The sequence below is a fragment of the Cheilinus undulatus genome, linkage group 18 (assembly GCF_018320785.1).
Source record: "Cheilinus undulatus linkage group 18, ASM1832078v1, whole genome shotgun sequence".
Taxonomy (NCBI): Eukaryota; Metazoa; Chordata; class Actinopteri; order Labriformes; family Labridae; genus Cheilinus; species Cheilinus undulatus.
The window spans coordinates 20,983,261-20,999,498 of record NC_054882.1 but is presented as its reverse complement, the minus strand read 5'-3'; the positions used below and the strand labels follow the sequence as shown (position 1 = coordinate 20,999,498).

At 40.2% G+C, this 16,238-nt stretch overlaps 1 protein-coding gene across 6 annotated transcripts in view; it reads left to right on the top strand.

The window, feature by feature from the left end:
- Positions 1–16,238, top strand: part of eml1 (EMAP like 1) — an 84,119-nt gene that overhangs the window by 47,630 nt on the left and 20,251 nt on the right. For 4 of the 6 annotated variants that reach the window (XM_041812130.1, XM_041812129.1, XM_041812128.1 and 1 more), the window contains exons 2-6: positions 3,347–3,529; positions 3,817–3,870; positions 9,137–9,275; positions 12,923–13,051; positions 13,214–13,242. In XM_041812130.1, the coding sequence (XP_041668064.1) occupies positions 3,347–3,529; positions 3,817–3,870; positions 9,137–9,275; positions 12,923–13,051; positions 13,214–13,242 (534 nt within the window). The remainder of the gene's footprint in view (positions 1–3,346; positions 3,530–3,816; positions 3,871–9,136; positions 9,276–12,922; positions 13,052–13,213; positions 13,243–16,238) is intronic. The other 2 variants (XM_041812132.1, XM_041812131.1) reach the window with 1 other exon arrangement.

Below are 16,238 nucleotides of genomic sequence, written 5' to 3'. Positions count from 1 at the left end.
ACAGTCTTGCAATGACACAAATAAATGATATATTTGTTGAAATTATGATTACTTACAGTGTTTTAATTTACACAGCAGTTTAGTTGATTTAAAAAGATTTTATGCCAAGCATCCCTTATGTTTGATCAGACATCAAGTAAAACTACAAATGCAACCCCGATTAGACTATTCTGTTCTGATACTAAAAGAGCAACTGTGCTGCTCAGCTGGAAGTAGGATTTTAATGATGCCAACATTTTGATCTTCAAAAGGTTCTTTGCTGATGACATCATGCCGCAGCAGAGATCTACAGATGAGGAGTAAGAAGGGATCTCTGCATAGCGAAAGGTCTCTATCTGAATCCTGGACAAGCCACAATGCTCCTGTTTGGTCCATTTCTATAAAGCAGTCTTGTTTGGTTGATTCTTGTCACAGTTTAGCACATTAAACCCAGATCTTGCCCCAGTTTCCTCAGCTGATGTCCGTGCGGTCTCACTTGTTGTGACAAGAAATCCGTCACTTTCAGGAGAACCAGATCATTTGGCTCAGCTCAGTAGAGCTGGTTGTTTGGCCCCCAAACCCAGTTTGGCATTTTAAATATGGATAAGTTAATGATATAGGATAAGAAGAAAGGAACTGGCGTTCAAATGGGAGCTAGTTACCAGGGCTCAAATAAAAGAGCCATTTTGTAGTACAGACTATTTCGTGAATGGCACATCATCACTTGATTGATTACCACACAAGATTTATTCAGTTGATAGTATACTGTTTTGATTAAAAGCACATTTGTGACCAAACTAGGAATTTTAAAATGTTAGAGGGACTCAGCAGGCCTCTTAGCTCAGTACAAGAGTCCTCAAGACTCTTGTCTCCCTTCATCTGAAGGGACAACGCTGGACCATAGAAGGTCTGCAGGTCTGAGTAAAATGTGATATTGATCACCTCTAAACCAGGTAAAGCTGTTAAAATGTGAAAAAATCCCTTTTCTGTAAAGTGTGGGGATCGTACTTAAATCTTTCTGATAATAATTGCAGCGTAGAGAGAGTTCTAAATTTTCCTTCGTTCCGGTTCATTCCTCATGGCTGTCCCCCACTTCCTCTACCATATCAGCCATTCCTGCTTCATTAAAATCACGTGACTGCAAACAACCCATATGATGCTGGTAAAACTCATATGATATGTTGATACCTGTGTTAAAACCATGGCAAAAAAATAGAAGTCCTAGGCACCCTGTAATGGGTAATGCCTTGTTTACAGTTACCAAATAGCATGTTATGCACAAAGGTCAAAAGTTTCCTCTGATTTCTAGGATTTTAGTAAAGCACACACTCAGCATTCAGCTGAGATTCTCAGAATGAAAACTGACTCCAGATCTGCTTGATCACCAGATGCCTTCTCACTCTAATCCATAATGCATCAGACTGTTAACACAAGTCTGCAGGGAAAACACAGCACTGCTTGGCATTAATATTTCATCGAGCTGCTGTGACATCAAAGTGTTAATGGAGGAGACCTTGCACGAGTGTCTGGGTTATCATTAATGAAGTGGACCCCGATGGCCCATGCTTGGCCTCTATTGGGGTGTCAGGTGGATACTTCGATAATAGCGTGTTAAGTTAGTTAAACTCACAGAGCTGGATGAAATGCATAATCAGTCTGATGAATAAAGCCTTTAATAGATATGCAGTCAGCTCTTGAAGCACACAAAGCTAAGCTTTCTCACACAAAGAGGCACAAATATAATAGCATTAAAGGGAACTCAATGTTTCTTTTCCATCCAAGGTTTCCTTTATTCCTAATCTTTCATGCCCTTGTAGGCATTTACTGAAATAAATGAATAAAAAGGTTGATTTAAGACTCCAGAATCCAATTGATTAATATTTATACTACTTTTAAATAAAACATTTTCAACAAAACAGGAGCATATTTGACCTTGGCTGTGTCAAAAATATGTGTTTTTAAAGGGAATGTTTATAGAATGTCTACAATTGATGATATTTCTAGCATACATGAAATCTGGCTAAATTAATTGGTTTTAAAATGAGAAAGTATGGCCACAAATACTCTTATATGCAAAAATATTTTAAATTTGGGATATGGTGGTGTCTTCTGAGAACACTCACCTGTAAAAACTAGATTCAGTGGATTCTCATATCCAGGTTTAATGAAAAATTAGGGACTACCAGATCACAAAAAATAATTGATTGCATAAATATTCACCCCCTTTAATGTACTGACCAAATTCAACAGAGGTCCTGACAATTGGTACTAGTAGTCTCCCAATAAATGAATGTATCTCAAGTGATTATAGTATAAAGACACCTTTGTCTGAAAGGTTCAGTCACTGATTAATCAGTATTCCTTCACAAACCGAGTGAGCATGCTAGAAGGGGACTAGTGAGAGGCGACCAAGACACCTGTGACTGCTCTGAAGGAGTTACAAGCCTAATCAGCTTAGACTGGAGAGACTCTGCATACAACTGTTGCCCAGGTTCTTCACCAGTCAAAGCTCTATGGGAGAGTGGCAAAGAGCCACTATTGATTTATCTCGACTAAAGTTTGCCAGAAAGCATGAGGGAGACTCCATGATCAAGTGGAAGAAAGTCCTTTGCTCTGGACAGACCAAAATGGCGCTTTTCATCACCACAAAAACATTATCCCCACTGTAGAGCACGGTGGTGGCAGCATCATGCTGTGGGGAGGATTCTCATCAGCCACCCCTGGAGGGCTTGTAAAAGTAGAGGGTAAAATGAATGTGGCAATCTTATTCAGATGACGAAAGACCTGCAGCTTGGGAGAAGCTTTATTGTCCAGCTAGACAATAACCTGAAGCATACAGAAAAAGCTACACAACAATGAGGGCTGTTCACGCCCAATCACTGTGCAACCTCACAGAGCTTGAGCAGTTTTGCAAAGAAGAATGGCGTAAAATAGTCCAGATATGCCAGCCTGACTGAGACCTATCCACACAGACTCAGTGCTGTGATTGCAGCCAAAGGTGCATCTACTAAATACTGACTTGAAGGGGTTAATATTTATGTTATACATTATACATTCTCATTTAATTGACATTACTCTGTAGAAATCTGTTTTCATTTGAAACCAGATCTTTTGTTAAAATATAATAAAGTGTGGTTTTAGGGAGATTTTTCGGACCGACTTATTTTAGGCCAAGGCTACTGTAGGTCAGCGGTTTGCCTTACTCTCCTTTCCTGTCTTCAACCTAAGCTTAGCTAAAATTTTAATCCTTTTGGTTTGTTTGGCTTGAAAGGTACAACATTTTTGATGGAACAGTTCAACACATACCTATACTCAGGTTTTTTTTGACAGTTTCCACATCTCTGACAAAAGCTCTCTGTTTCCTCAGATGACAGCGCATCAGCAGCCAGCAGTATGGAGGTGACTGACCGCATCGCCTCCCTGGAACAGAGGGTCCAGATGCAGGAGGATGAGATTCAGCTGCTGAAGTCTGCTCTGGCCGACGTGGTGCGCCGTCTAAATGTGTCTGAGGAGCAGCAGGCCATGGGGTCACGCAGAGGACCCACTAAAGGTAACATACCTACAGCAGTATGCCCTTCCTCTGTGCAGCAGTCAGAGGGTTTTCTTCTTAAGTTCTTTTCCATTATGATAACAAAAAGACACATTATGGCTTACATATTTTCGGAGCCTTGCAGCATCGACTCTCCCCTTTTCCATGTTCTCTCTCCTCCCTGACCTGTCCTCCTCTATCTCCTTCTTCTGACTTGGTTGTGTGATGTCCTCTTCCTCTCTTTCCCTCTTGTCGTCTTTTTTGGGGATCTGTTGTGTCGTTAAACCTGTTGTGCGTTACGTGTGTAGACCCTGCTGTGATGAGAAAGTCTCCCTCAGTGGACAGCAATGTTGGCAAGTCAGGTAGGCTGACTGTGAAGTCCGTCTGCACTAACCGGACCTGGTGTTGTGTATTCAAAAAACACACTTCAGTCACTGCCTGCTGATGTGTACTAGAGTAGTATTTAACCAAGAAACCCACAGTCACTTTTATCATTGCACTGCCTGAGGTCAAAGCACAGACACAGAGATGAACCGTCACAAATCATCCAGAGTTAGCTGATGAAGATGTGTTGTGTGTTGTACCCTGTCTATGTAACCCTCCTGTTAGAGTAATGTTCCCTAAAACTCTCTGACTGAAGAGACTTTCAAGTATGTTGTTGTATAGGCCTACCCAAACTCCAACTCCTAAACTCTTTTAGACCTACCAAAAATATGTAAAAACTTGCAATTCAAACAATCCACAACAAGTTACATCCCCTGGGTTAACAATAATCGTAAAGTTCACGATTTTGGGGAATCCCTTGTCTAAGTCTGTAAACTTAAAACGAAGGTACAGAAAGTAGCCAGTTAGCAAAGCTAAGCAAAAAAAGGAAGAACCAAGCAAGCCTCAGAACATTGTTAACCATTTTTTCATCTATGACAGCATCTAAAGCTCACTCCTTACCATTTCATATTTCATTTGTTAAAAAAAAACAATGTCCTAAAAGTCTCTACTTTTCAGCCATAAATCATAGCCACTTTCTCTTTTTTCTCATCTGGAAGCCCTCCTTTTTGCCTTTCTAATGATGCTATCCATGCCTTCGTAGCCCTTACAGAGCCTTTTCTAGTGAGCCTGGAACTTGGGTGACTTTCTGAGGCATTTGAATATTAAATCTACGTCAAAAGCTCCAATATTGAACACCTTTTTATTCATTTTATAATCCACTCTTCGATCGTTTCTGCCGCTATCAGCTAATGGCTGTGACAACCAATGGCAGGCTGTTCTGTCTGTATGTCATACTTTGTATTCTACACATGTACATCCTAAGGGAGAAAACCAGAACAGCTGATAATGCAGAGAGAGACAAAGAGCCTGTGATGTGGCCCACTGTGTCACTGCCGACAGGAACTGGTTTGAATAATGGCTCCTAAACGTCCAATATAAAAGGCGCAAGTACTTTGTTGTGAATATGTGTTTGTTATGAAGACTTTGTTGCAGAATTATTTTTTTTCACATTTTTCAGTCCCCAAGAGATTGGAGAACAAGTTTGTGCAAAAAAGTCTTAGTCATTATTGTCTATTGTGTGTCACATTGTTGATGCTTTTTAAGACACTAAGTTCAAGTGAGACAGAATGTTAAAAAATAGCCTAGGGCTCCAAGGGTTAAAGTAACCCATCATTGGTTATTTTTTCATAAAAGTAGCATGTTACTGAAAGAAAACTGCTCCCCTTTCCCCTTTTGTCACCACTGAAAAAACCCAAAGCTTCTGAATTGTTCCAGTTTCTTTTGTGCATGCCAACATTTGCTATTAGCCAACAACACAGCTGTGTCAGTGCATGGGTAGCTTGCTAGCTAGTAATATGACAGAGGAGCTATTATACTGTTGAAATATCCCTATAATGTTAGGGGGTAAGAACAACATAGTGAAATGTAAGTTAAAGACTCATGTTGTATTGCCAGCTGTGCAGCACAGCTGTTTGAATGGGGTATGCAGCATTACACACAGTCTGTGCATAATGCACACAGCCTTTGTATTATGCTGAGTTTCTTTGCCCAGTTCATTGTCAGACTGGTAGAATATGAAAGAGCTGTGAAGGTTATCATGTCTGACTACTCTGTTATCAGGCTGCATAGTTACATTATGGGCTGTATACTAGGCTGTAGAACTTAGTTAAAGCTGATGCGTTTAAAGACATATCAGTCAAAGGGTTTTCATTCTTTGTAGTGCAAAACTATGTACATGTTTTAATATACCAATAGGCAAGTTAGTTTTAAAACTAACGCTACCCAATGCCATTGGGGAGGAACAAGAGACAAGATAACAACAATGACGATTGAGATTAACACTTTCCATTTTGGTCCCTTATGTGGCTAAAATCTGAGGATTATGGGCTCCATTATTTCTGATAACATGAACAGAAACATCACAACCCATGGACTTGAAGCATTCTGAAAAACTCAGCTTACAATATTATGATAGCCAGGACAGGGCTTGTTCATGTGGTTGCTTTGGTTACCATGACCCCCATGGTAAGACACCAGAAATCACATTTTTTCCTCCCGAAATGTCAAGCTGTTGTTTAATAGTCCTCTAACAAAGACTCGGTTTAACCTGATAAATCCAGATCTAAACTCACCTTAAAGATCAGTTTGCTCACAAGCATAGTCACAAACCTTAACCCACCAATCAGAAGCCTCTTGGTATCACATCATTATTGCAACACAGTGAAGTTAATAAAAAGCATGTCCTCCCAAACTATGAAAACATCCCTAAAGATGTTTTTTATTAGTCACATATTAGACCACTTCAGTAGTTTTTGAGATGAGATCATTTGGCTGCAATCAGCCTGTAAACAGAACCTTCACTGGACAATGTGATGAAGTCTGCATGAAAAATCAACTACACTCTGTGTCTTTTTAAGCCTTCAAATGTGCAGCAGAGCACCCAAACAGAAACAGATTGTGATTCTGAGCTGCTGCCAGTCTCAGTCTCCAGAGTGGTGTTGGATGGATGAAGTTTCACTTTGATTTGGGATCTGGAGGATGACTCAGCCTCAGCTTTCTCTTATTGTTTGCCTCTTTCAGCTGCAGGGAGCCCTCAGCCTGCTTCCCTCTGCTGAAGTATCAGGATATTCGCGAATAAGCTGAACGCAGGCGCACAAACCGCACACAGACACACATTCATCTTCTTTTACATGCTAACAAAATTAGAACCTCACTTTGCCCCATGCTGCGTAATTACTACATGAAAGATAACAGAGCAATGTTCCTATGCCTCTGTCATTGTGTGTGTCTCTCTGCTGGATGACTCTATTAAATATTCATCACTGCAGATAAAGCTGCAGCTTGGATTTGTTATTCCAAGGCTAGCATGAATGGCACATGTGTTTGCATGACATTGTGTGTGCATGATTGTGAGTGTTGTGTTCCTTTTGTGTTTTCAAATAATTTCATGCAAATTAATCTTAAACATCCCTTTTCATATCTTTGAAAATGGCACAGACAAACAAAAACAGTATCATCAATAAACTAAGGAAACACCAGAAAATAGAGATGTACAATACCAGGCAATGCGATTAAAAATCAGTGGAAATATGAATGAGGACAAAAGTATTTGGCCCCCTGACCATTACACAAGCAGGGACTGCTTTGACATTGCATTCAAATACATGTTCTTAATAAGGAGTCTGCCCCCCTTAACAGCTATAAGAGCCTCCACTCATCTTGGAAGGCTTTACACAAGATTTTGAAGTGTTTCCATGGGAATTTATGCCCATTCATTCTTAAAGCATTTATGAGGTCAGGCACTGATGTTGGATGAGAAGGCTGGCTCAATATCTCAATTTTAGTTGATCCCAAAGGTTCTTCATGGGCTTGAGATCAGGGCTCTGTGCAAGCCAGTCAAGTTCTTCCAAATCCAACTCGTCAAACCACATCTTTATAGCCCTTGCTTTGTGCACTGGGCCACAGTCATGTTGCACTAGAAAAGGGCCTTCCCCAAACTGTTGCCACAAAGTTGGAAGCATAGCTTATTCCAAAATGCCTTGGTCTGCTGAAGCATCAAGATTGGCCTTCCCTGGACATAGAGAGCGTAGCCCAAGCCCTTAAAAACAGCCTCATAACATTATCCCTCCTGCACCAAACTTCACAGTTGGCACAGTGCGGTCAGACAGTTAACATTCTCCTGGCACCTGCCAAACCCAGTCTCACAAAGCAGAGAAGCGTAATTTGTCACTCCACAGAACGTTTCCACTGCTCCATGGTCTAGTGTCAGTGTGCTTTGCACTACTCCATCTGACACTTGGGACTGGACTTTGTGATGTGAGACTTGCATGCGGCTGCTCTGCAATAGAAACCTGTTCCATGTAGCTCCCCCCATACAACTTTACTGCTTACATTAACACCAGTGGAAGTTAAAAACTCTTCAGTTACAAAATCAGCAGAGCGTTTAGGACTTTTTTGCACTACTTAGCAGTTGCTGACCCTGCTATGTGATTTTACATGGTCGTCAACTTTCTGGCAGAGATGCTGTTGTTCCTAAATGCTGCACTTTCTAATGATATTACATACTGTACAGGTGATAGTGGTATATCCAGCAGGGATGATATTTCACAAACTGTCGTATTGCAAAGATGGCATCCATCACAGTACCATGCTTGAAGTCACTGAGCTCTGCAGAATGACCCATTTTGTACCACAAACGTTAGCAAATGGAGACTGCATGGCACTTGATTTTATACACCTGTGGAAATGGGTCTGATTGAGACACTTAAATTCAATAATTAGCAGGTGTGGCCAAATACTTTTGTCCATAAAGTGTATTGAATTGGTATTTTAACTAGAATATGAAGCTTTCTCATTTTTTAAGATAAATTGTTGGCTTTTGCACCTTTATGTACATAGGACAATGGATAGAGTAAGACATGGGAGCAACCTGGGCTTCGTAACACCTGAGCAGTGCCATGGACTGACTGCCTCCATGCCACGTTGCATAGATGCAGTTATTCGTGCAAAAGAAGTTCCAACCATTAACTAATACAAAAATGAGCATGATTTTTAGGAGGTCAGCATTTCTGTATAATACATTTTTGGTGTTTTGTGGTATTCTAGGATGCTAAGATAGTGGATTTTTGGTTTGTGTGAGCTGTAAGTGGAAATCATCAACATTTTAACAAAAAAAGTCTTGAACTGTATGAGATGTATCTAGAATATATGGAATTTTCTCATATTGAATTGAATCAATGGACAATTTTTTTTTTAAATATACCTGTATAATGCTTCAGTTTTTATTCACAACTTAAGTATAATCACAAATCCTACACAAAAAGGCAATCAGTCAGTCATAGCTGCCTCACAAAGTGACTGAAATATCAACAGATGGACCAGAGGAGCATTGGAAATGTTAGACATAATACTATTGTAGAAACAGATCATGATGTCCCCACAACTCTTACCCCAGTGCATGCTGGGAGCTTTCCAATCACTCCCTATATGTTCAGTAATGAAGAGAATAACATCAACCACAAGAAGAAGCATCTTTGGAGCAGCATTCTTCAGCTCCACACCCTCATGATAGTCTAAAGACACCATGTCTTGTGTCAAGCTTTTATTCTGAAGTCTCTCTGTTCTTGTCGTTTTTCCTTTCAGCCAGGCCAATGATCGCCACCCTCCCACTGCGGCCCACGGTAAACAACGGGACCATCCTACCAAAGAAAGGCGGTGGCACTCTGCCCTCCCCATCTGGACCTGGGTCCAGGAAGGACACCAGCACGCCTGCCAACAAGAGGTGAGGGGGAGGAAAATAACACTTAACCAGTCTGGGGCTCTAAGTCAAGAGATTTCAAACTCGTTTTTAACTTTACTGAACCTTAGTGCCTTGTTAACACAGTTGTAAAATCCACATTCAGCCGCATGTCGCCAGGTTATGTGAGGTAGTGCATGTGTCACCTCGTTATTTCCAGACATTTTATTTGTCTCAGGATATTACCTTGCCCTGCTTGTCTGAAAATGCAAGCCACAACTCTTCACAGTTCCACTTTTTTTAGTCAACGCGAGTGACATTTAACAGGGCTGATAAAGTGAGAAACAGCTCCGTCATTACTGCACTGTTTCTCTGCTGTGTGTGTGTTTGGACATGCGTGTGGGGTACAGGTTATCAATCATGGCTGTCAGGGGAACAATAGCTGTTTCCCATCTCTGGGTGATATTAACATAATCAGATGAGGCTCAGCAGACCTCAGAGGCCAGTTCCAATCCTCATAAATGTTATCGGAGAAGGAAATAAGGTGGCCGTAAAAAGGTAAATGTTTGATAATGTAAGGTGCAAATGATGTTTGACTTTTCCACTGAGCTGTCTGTGAGTTTTTAAAATAAAGTGAGGCATTAAGGAGCAGTGATGGACTTATTTTACATCACTGGGCTGCAGTGAGGCGCTAAAATGGCTCAACCAAAGTGCGCTGAAAGGGACAAGAAAGCATTCAATTAATTGCGATTTAAAAGAAAAAGTACATTAATTGTGGATCTTAATTAATGGCAATTAATCTTGACTGCCCTAAAAACTTAGCACATTAAAAAGAAAGTATATGATACATAAAAGGGAAAAATTGATACTAATTTAATACTGTAACGCCAAGGGTATAATATACATAATAGGGGTCCCAGTTACCCAAGTATTCCCAAGTGTAGATTGAGGATTATCAAGAAGATATTAAGAATATCTTCTTGGTATTGGATTGCATCTGTGACCCTCATAGAATTCTCCTTAATTTTGATAGGCTCTTATTACAGCAGTTTCTTTGTAATTCAGTGAGTGATCAGTAGTTGGTGAGTTGTTTTGTGTTTGTCTTTGTGTTTTCTGTCTTTGCCATCTTTTCTGTCTTACATGACATGCCCTCTGTGACACTGCTTCTCAACTGGTGGGTCAGGATACAAAAGTGGAGCTGTTTTCAATGTGTCAACAATTTCCCTGGAAACAATCTACCATGTACTGAAAACTTAAGCAAACATGCTGTACAGTGCATAAGTGTTAGGCATGTAGATTGCCCACAGGGATGTGCCATGACCTGGGACTGGAGGAGGTGGCCAGAGACAAGCTCCACATGTCATCACACATGTATGTCAGCCAAGGTCAAGCTCAATGGCATCTCTTTTGTCTGGGCCTGATAATATGCCTGGAGAATGTCGGCAGTATTTTGGTTTTCAGGATATCCAGCACGACCAGGGGCTTGTGCAAACCCTACTACCAACAACAGACGATATCCTAGGTCATTGGTTACCAACCTGGGGTCCGGGGGGGGGGGGGGGCTGCAGGGCCCTGTCTGCTCTGATGTTGTCAAAATTAGATTTTCAAATCATGATTATAAGACAATGTACAACAGTGTATCAGGGCTACCCTAAAAGATAGAAAATAAAGAGTATCTGATCATTTTTAAAAAGTTGATATTTTTGAGAAAGAACTCTAGTTCTTCGATTATAAAGCTGTATATTTACAAGAAACCAAACTCAGAATTCCTACATTTAAATGGCCATACATTTCCAAGAAAAACAAAGAAACTTTAGAGTTTAGCAAGTCCTATATTTTCAAGTTTTTAAGTCATAAATTTATGGCATTATAAAGTTGTGTTTTTACAAAAAAAAAAAAAAAAAACATAATGAAAACAATGGCTGGATAGCCTCGGTTTACAGAAATATCTCATCTGGATGATAATGATAGTGTGATGATTCTGGGCTAAAATCACAAGTCTTTCCTTATTGATCAGCCCCTGCAAAAAATATAGTTTGATTAGGCTCTCAACTGCAGGACTTATACAAGGAAAACAATTTCGTCTGTTCTGATTTTGTTCCACACAATCAGCTATTTTGACTTTTTCTAATCTCTCAAAAATTCAGAGTTTTAGTTCATGTCAATTAACAACTTTAAACATTTGAAAATTTTCACAAATTAAGGTCTCAGATTCTCATACAGCTATAAATATTTCTTGATTATCAGTTATTAATTAGCACTGCTATGCTGTTATTTATATTTGGTGGTGTGTCTGTTCTTGGATCCTCCTGCCGTTCCATGAGCCTACATGGAAAGCATTAAGCTGGATCAGCACATGTTCCAGCTCTTCCTTTACAGATCAGACAATCCTGAGGCAGGGAGAGAGGCAGCAAAAGAAAGAAAAGAAAAGCAGAGCAGGCGTCAATGAAAACAGAATGATACTGATTAAGTCAGATGCAGAATGGAGGAAAAGCTGGGGTGGAGGAGTGTTACAAGAGCAGCTTGCATAGTGAGCGGCAGAGCATAGCCAGGCAAGAGCAGTTTAAATGAGAGTGATTAGTTAATAGCGTGCTTAGAGCAAATCAGCTGGCCATCAGCTGATGAGAGCTTGCGTGAGATCAGCTGATTAAGGCAGTGCTTGACTCCGTGACCTGCCTGAACTTCGCTATACGCTCAATATGTGGGTCCTGAGCATAGACCAGTTAAGAACCAGAGCTCTATGGTACTGTCAATGTGTCCTTTCAAACTGTGATGTCATATCCTGTTTATGTCCTGTCTTCCTACAATGTGACATCCTTCCAGTCTGTCCAGGTTACTTTACCTGCCACTCAGGTGAGAGAGAATACAGTTATACCATAAAATAACACCATCTTCATCATATCACAGCCCTGGCGCTTGCCTATCTTCATTTGATTAAAACAGTCAACGGGCTTCATGGTAACTGTGCTCATTTTTACCATCTTCCATCACTAAATTTCATTGTGATGTCTTGTTAACCAGTGCTTTTTGAAGCACCTTTCTGTTTTGTTTACAGTGGTGTGTCTGGGATTAGTTTAAACTGCAGATTGGTCACAATCCCATCAGCTTTGGCAAGCACACAACAGCCTTCCCCAATGCCCTGTGGCCCAATTACTGTGATTCCTCGTGGGATAACTCAGCAAACACTTTCTCTCTCTCACTCGTTTGTCTTTTCTGTTCTGCTCTTTACTGGACAAACACACAAAGGCCAACAGGCAGCGTCCAGTTTTAGGATGTGAATGGACTTTTCTCCTGTAGGGTGGATTAGGTGACCGGGCATACTGGCCGTTGGATTGCTGATGGAGCCTTTTCTTTGTTGTGAATAGGCCGGCTGTCTGCTCTGCCAATATGCAGATTAGCACAGGTCTGTAGTGCCACTGTAGTTAAAGAGCACAAAGAGAGAGTGTAAGGGAACAATATTACATATTTTTCTTTCTCTTTAGGGAATTCTGCTTTTAATGTGGGGTGGCTTTGAGCTGAATCATGAAATAAATCCCCTCTTCTATGTGCTTCATAAGCTTTTTCTTGGATGAAAACTTTACCACAGGACTTTTTTAGAAACGCATAGTCAGGTAGTTTTTATGACCTATTTCTCTTGCTCCCCCCTCCTCCTGGTCTCATTTCTCCTGTGTCGTCCTCTTCTCTGTCCACAGCACTGTGAGGAGGACCAACTCAAATGAACAGGTGGGAACTCTTACAAGGAAAGACTCAGGCGAGTCTAAAGGTAACCGAACTCGGGCAGGATCCACTGGCAGCAATTCCAGCGGCAAAAGAAGTGACAGGTACCACAAGTGTCACATTAAAACCAACCTTTCCTCAAATATCTTTACATTCATTCTGTTCACACAAGGTAGGATAGTGTTTGAAGAGCACACTCATGATCTGATAGAGCACCTTTAAATCAAAGACATTAAAAGCTGTCTGTTCACTCATTTACTTTGCAGCAAACAGAGGGATCCAGTGTTCAATGCAGGTAAGAACTAGAGGCTCTTTTATGGCTCTGTAGCGTGATAGTTTTATGATGTGAATCAACCAAACAAGAGCCGGTCCACACAGCACTCAGTGGCTCCTTAAATAGGAATAATTACTTTGTGTCTTTTGTGTATTTCCCTCAAACAAAGACATGTCCAAAATAATTTGGGATAGAGCTTTGGTCTGTTTTCTGCACAAATAGGACCACTGAGGCTCTCTCCACATGATGTTGGGTCTAATGGTGCATTTCCACCAAGCGGTCAGGTTTGGTTCAGAACTGTTTACCAAAGTAAACTCCAATATTACTTGTGTTTCCACAGCCAGCCCAATGATGTAGTGGTGACTGGAGAAGAGGGTATTCTTAAATCATCCCCCAAGTTTTCAAGCACCCAATCAACAACCTTGTGTTTTAAAGACATGCAAGATTATCATGCATATGTAGGTAGTTCACCTTTAAATGCACTGAAAAATCATCAGTGTCAATCCAACTCCCATAGTGTGAAATTTAACACTTTTTCAGAATTCAATTCTTTGGGATCTGGGTTAAATTTACCCTTTGGCCAGTGTTTATACTTTAACTCTCTAGTCCCATGTCTGAAAATCAGTACACCACCCTTTACAGCAGACTATAGAGCAGGGGGGGTCCAAACTTTTCCCATTGGGGGCCACATACAGAAATATAAGGACGGTGGGGCTACTTTCATATACCTCCCCTTGATATTAAAGTAAGCAAAATCCACTCAAAATAAGGTTAATATATGCTCAGTGATTGGGCATGCTTAAATGGCTAGTTGATGGCTGACAAGGCAAATAGCCAATTATTTCGGGGAGGCTAGTCAGATTTCAGAGGGCCCTGGTCAGCTCTGGCTACCACTGGCTCCGCCCCTGGAACATCACTGGTGCTGCTATTTGCTCCTGTAATCTATTAGAGCATTATAAATCAAGATATCTTTATTATTTTGGTTGTCAGTATGTTTACTATTTATATTGTTGTCTCAATTTAGTCCTTAAAAAGCATAAAAATGTGTTGTCAAAATGTTTGTTTACAGTGTTAGTATGGTAGCACTGCCTTGTGCTGAAACTAAGAAGAATAATACAGTCTAGCACAAGTTTCATGCTCTGTTGAGGGCTACATTTAATTTAGTTTAAAGAATTTTTTTGGGGGGGGGGGCTGCTGGCCACATTTGGGCCCCAGGCCATAGTTTGGACACCCCTGCTATAGAGGGTATGCACTGATGTCACTGCTCAGTGGCAAAATGGCTGTTTGCTCTTGGGAGCAGAGGAAAATAGGGGAAAAACAGACTAATTTGTTTGAATAAGGAATATTTGCAATGGACATAGATCCATACCGTTTCCTAAACACAGTGGACAGAAAAAAAATCATTCAGAAGGGTCAAAATGAGTGAATGCTAGGACGAGGTACACAGGAAAGAACTGGGGCTAAATACACAGATAACGAGGAGATAATGAGACACAGATGGGACAGATAAAGAAGGTGGGATACACAAGGAGCAACACCTGGAAGACAAAGGTGACTAACTTCAAAATAAAACAGGAAATAAACATGAAAAGGTGCAAGAAAAACAAAAACATGTCCTTAATACCTTGTCAGGTTGTGTTATGTGCCATATTAAGATGGTACTGATCTATTATTTTGTTACTTTTTCCAACCTTTTGACAGTGGAAATGCAAATAATTGTTCTGAACCAAACTGAACTGACGTCTTGGCGGAAACCAAACACCTGTGTCATACATTCATCTTTCCCATAATCCATCCATTAACTATTTCATTTCATTTATTAATACATTTTCACACCTACATGTCCATTCATCTTTTCTTTCTACTCTGCTTTGTTAAAGAAAAAAAAATTAATTCTTGTCTCTGTTGTGTGGAGACTAAGGGGATAGGAAGGCAGAAACATACTGCAGAAATAAGCTGTATAAAGCATCCAGAATAAACTTTGACAGAAATGTATAAAAACTCTTCTTTTGTTACTACATCCAGCTTTTCCATAGACAGAAGCCTCACAGGCTAGCTATCATAGCTAACAACACTGTTAGCTTCAGATGACAAGGCTGACATAAAAACATGTAGGTTAAAGTTAAAGTAAAGTTTATTCCACCTTTATTATATTACATTTAAGTCTGGATTTCTAAATTTTCCAAATCTTGACTAGAAAAAGAGTTGTGAGCTGTCTTTATTAAGCTAGGTTGTTAAGCTAGGTTAGAATTAGCTTAGTGTTTCTTTTCTGGCAGATTTTCTTCTTTGGACCTCTAAATGTCTGATTTTTTTGAGTAAAATGTTGCACAAGAGAGAGGTTAAGGATAGAAAAAGCAAATAATGGGCCCAGCGTTCATTATTTTGGTGTTTTAGTGTCCACCGCACCAGACAAGTTCATTATTCAAACAAAAGTAAATGCATCTAAAATGCGGGGCTGAATATGAAATGAAATGAGTATTGATCAGCATTTCCATCTCCAGCCAGTCATTGATTTTTGAGTAAATTGAACTGCTGATCTTCATTATGTTTCCACACCTGGCTCCTTTTTTCTGTCTAAGGTGTTATCCTTACAAAGCTTGTAGACTCATAGAGTTCTGAGGAGGAGAGACATTTTTGAAGGAGTTAGTGGTTAGACATTTGTATCTTGGCAAGAAAAAAATTCAATCTCCACATGAAACAGAAGAACATGTGTTTGATGTAAACCACCATAATGTCTGTGTCCCCAGTTACACCCCCCAATGCTACTGGTAAAGCTCTTTAAATATATCAAAGACTGATATTACTGATTCTAGATGCTGATTGTAGTAGAAAGTGAGCTTCATGGTTAATTAGAGTGAATGCTCACCACTTATCGGACATTTAGATTACTTAAAATCAAATAATCTCCTGCTGAGTGGCACCACAGGGCAGTATCATGGACATTAATTGCCATGAGATGACTAGTAACCAATACAACTGATAATTGCTACTGTAAATTTAGCCAATGTAATGCCTAT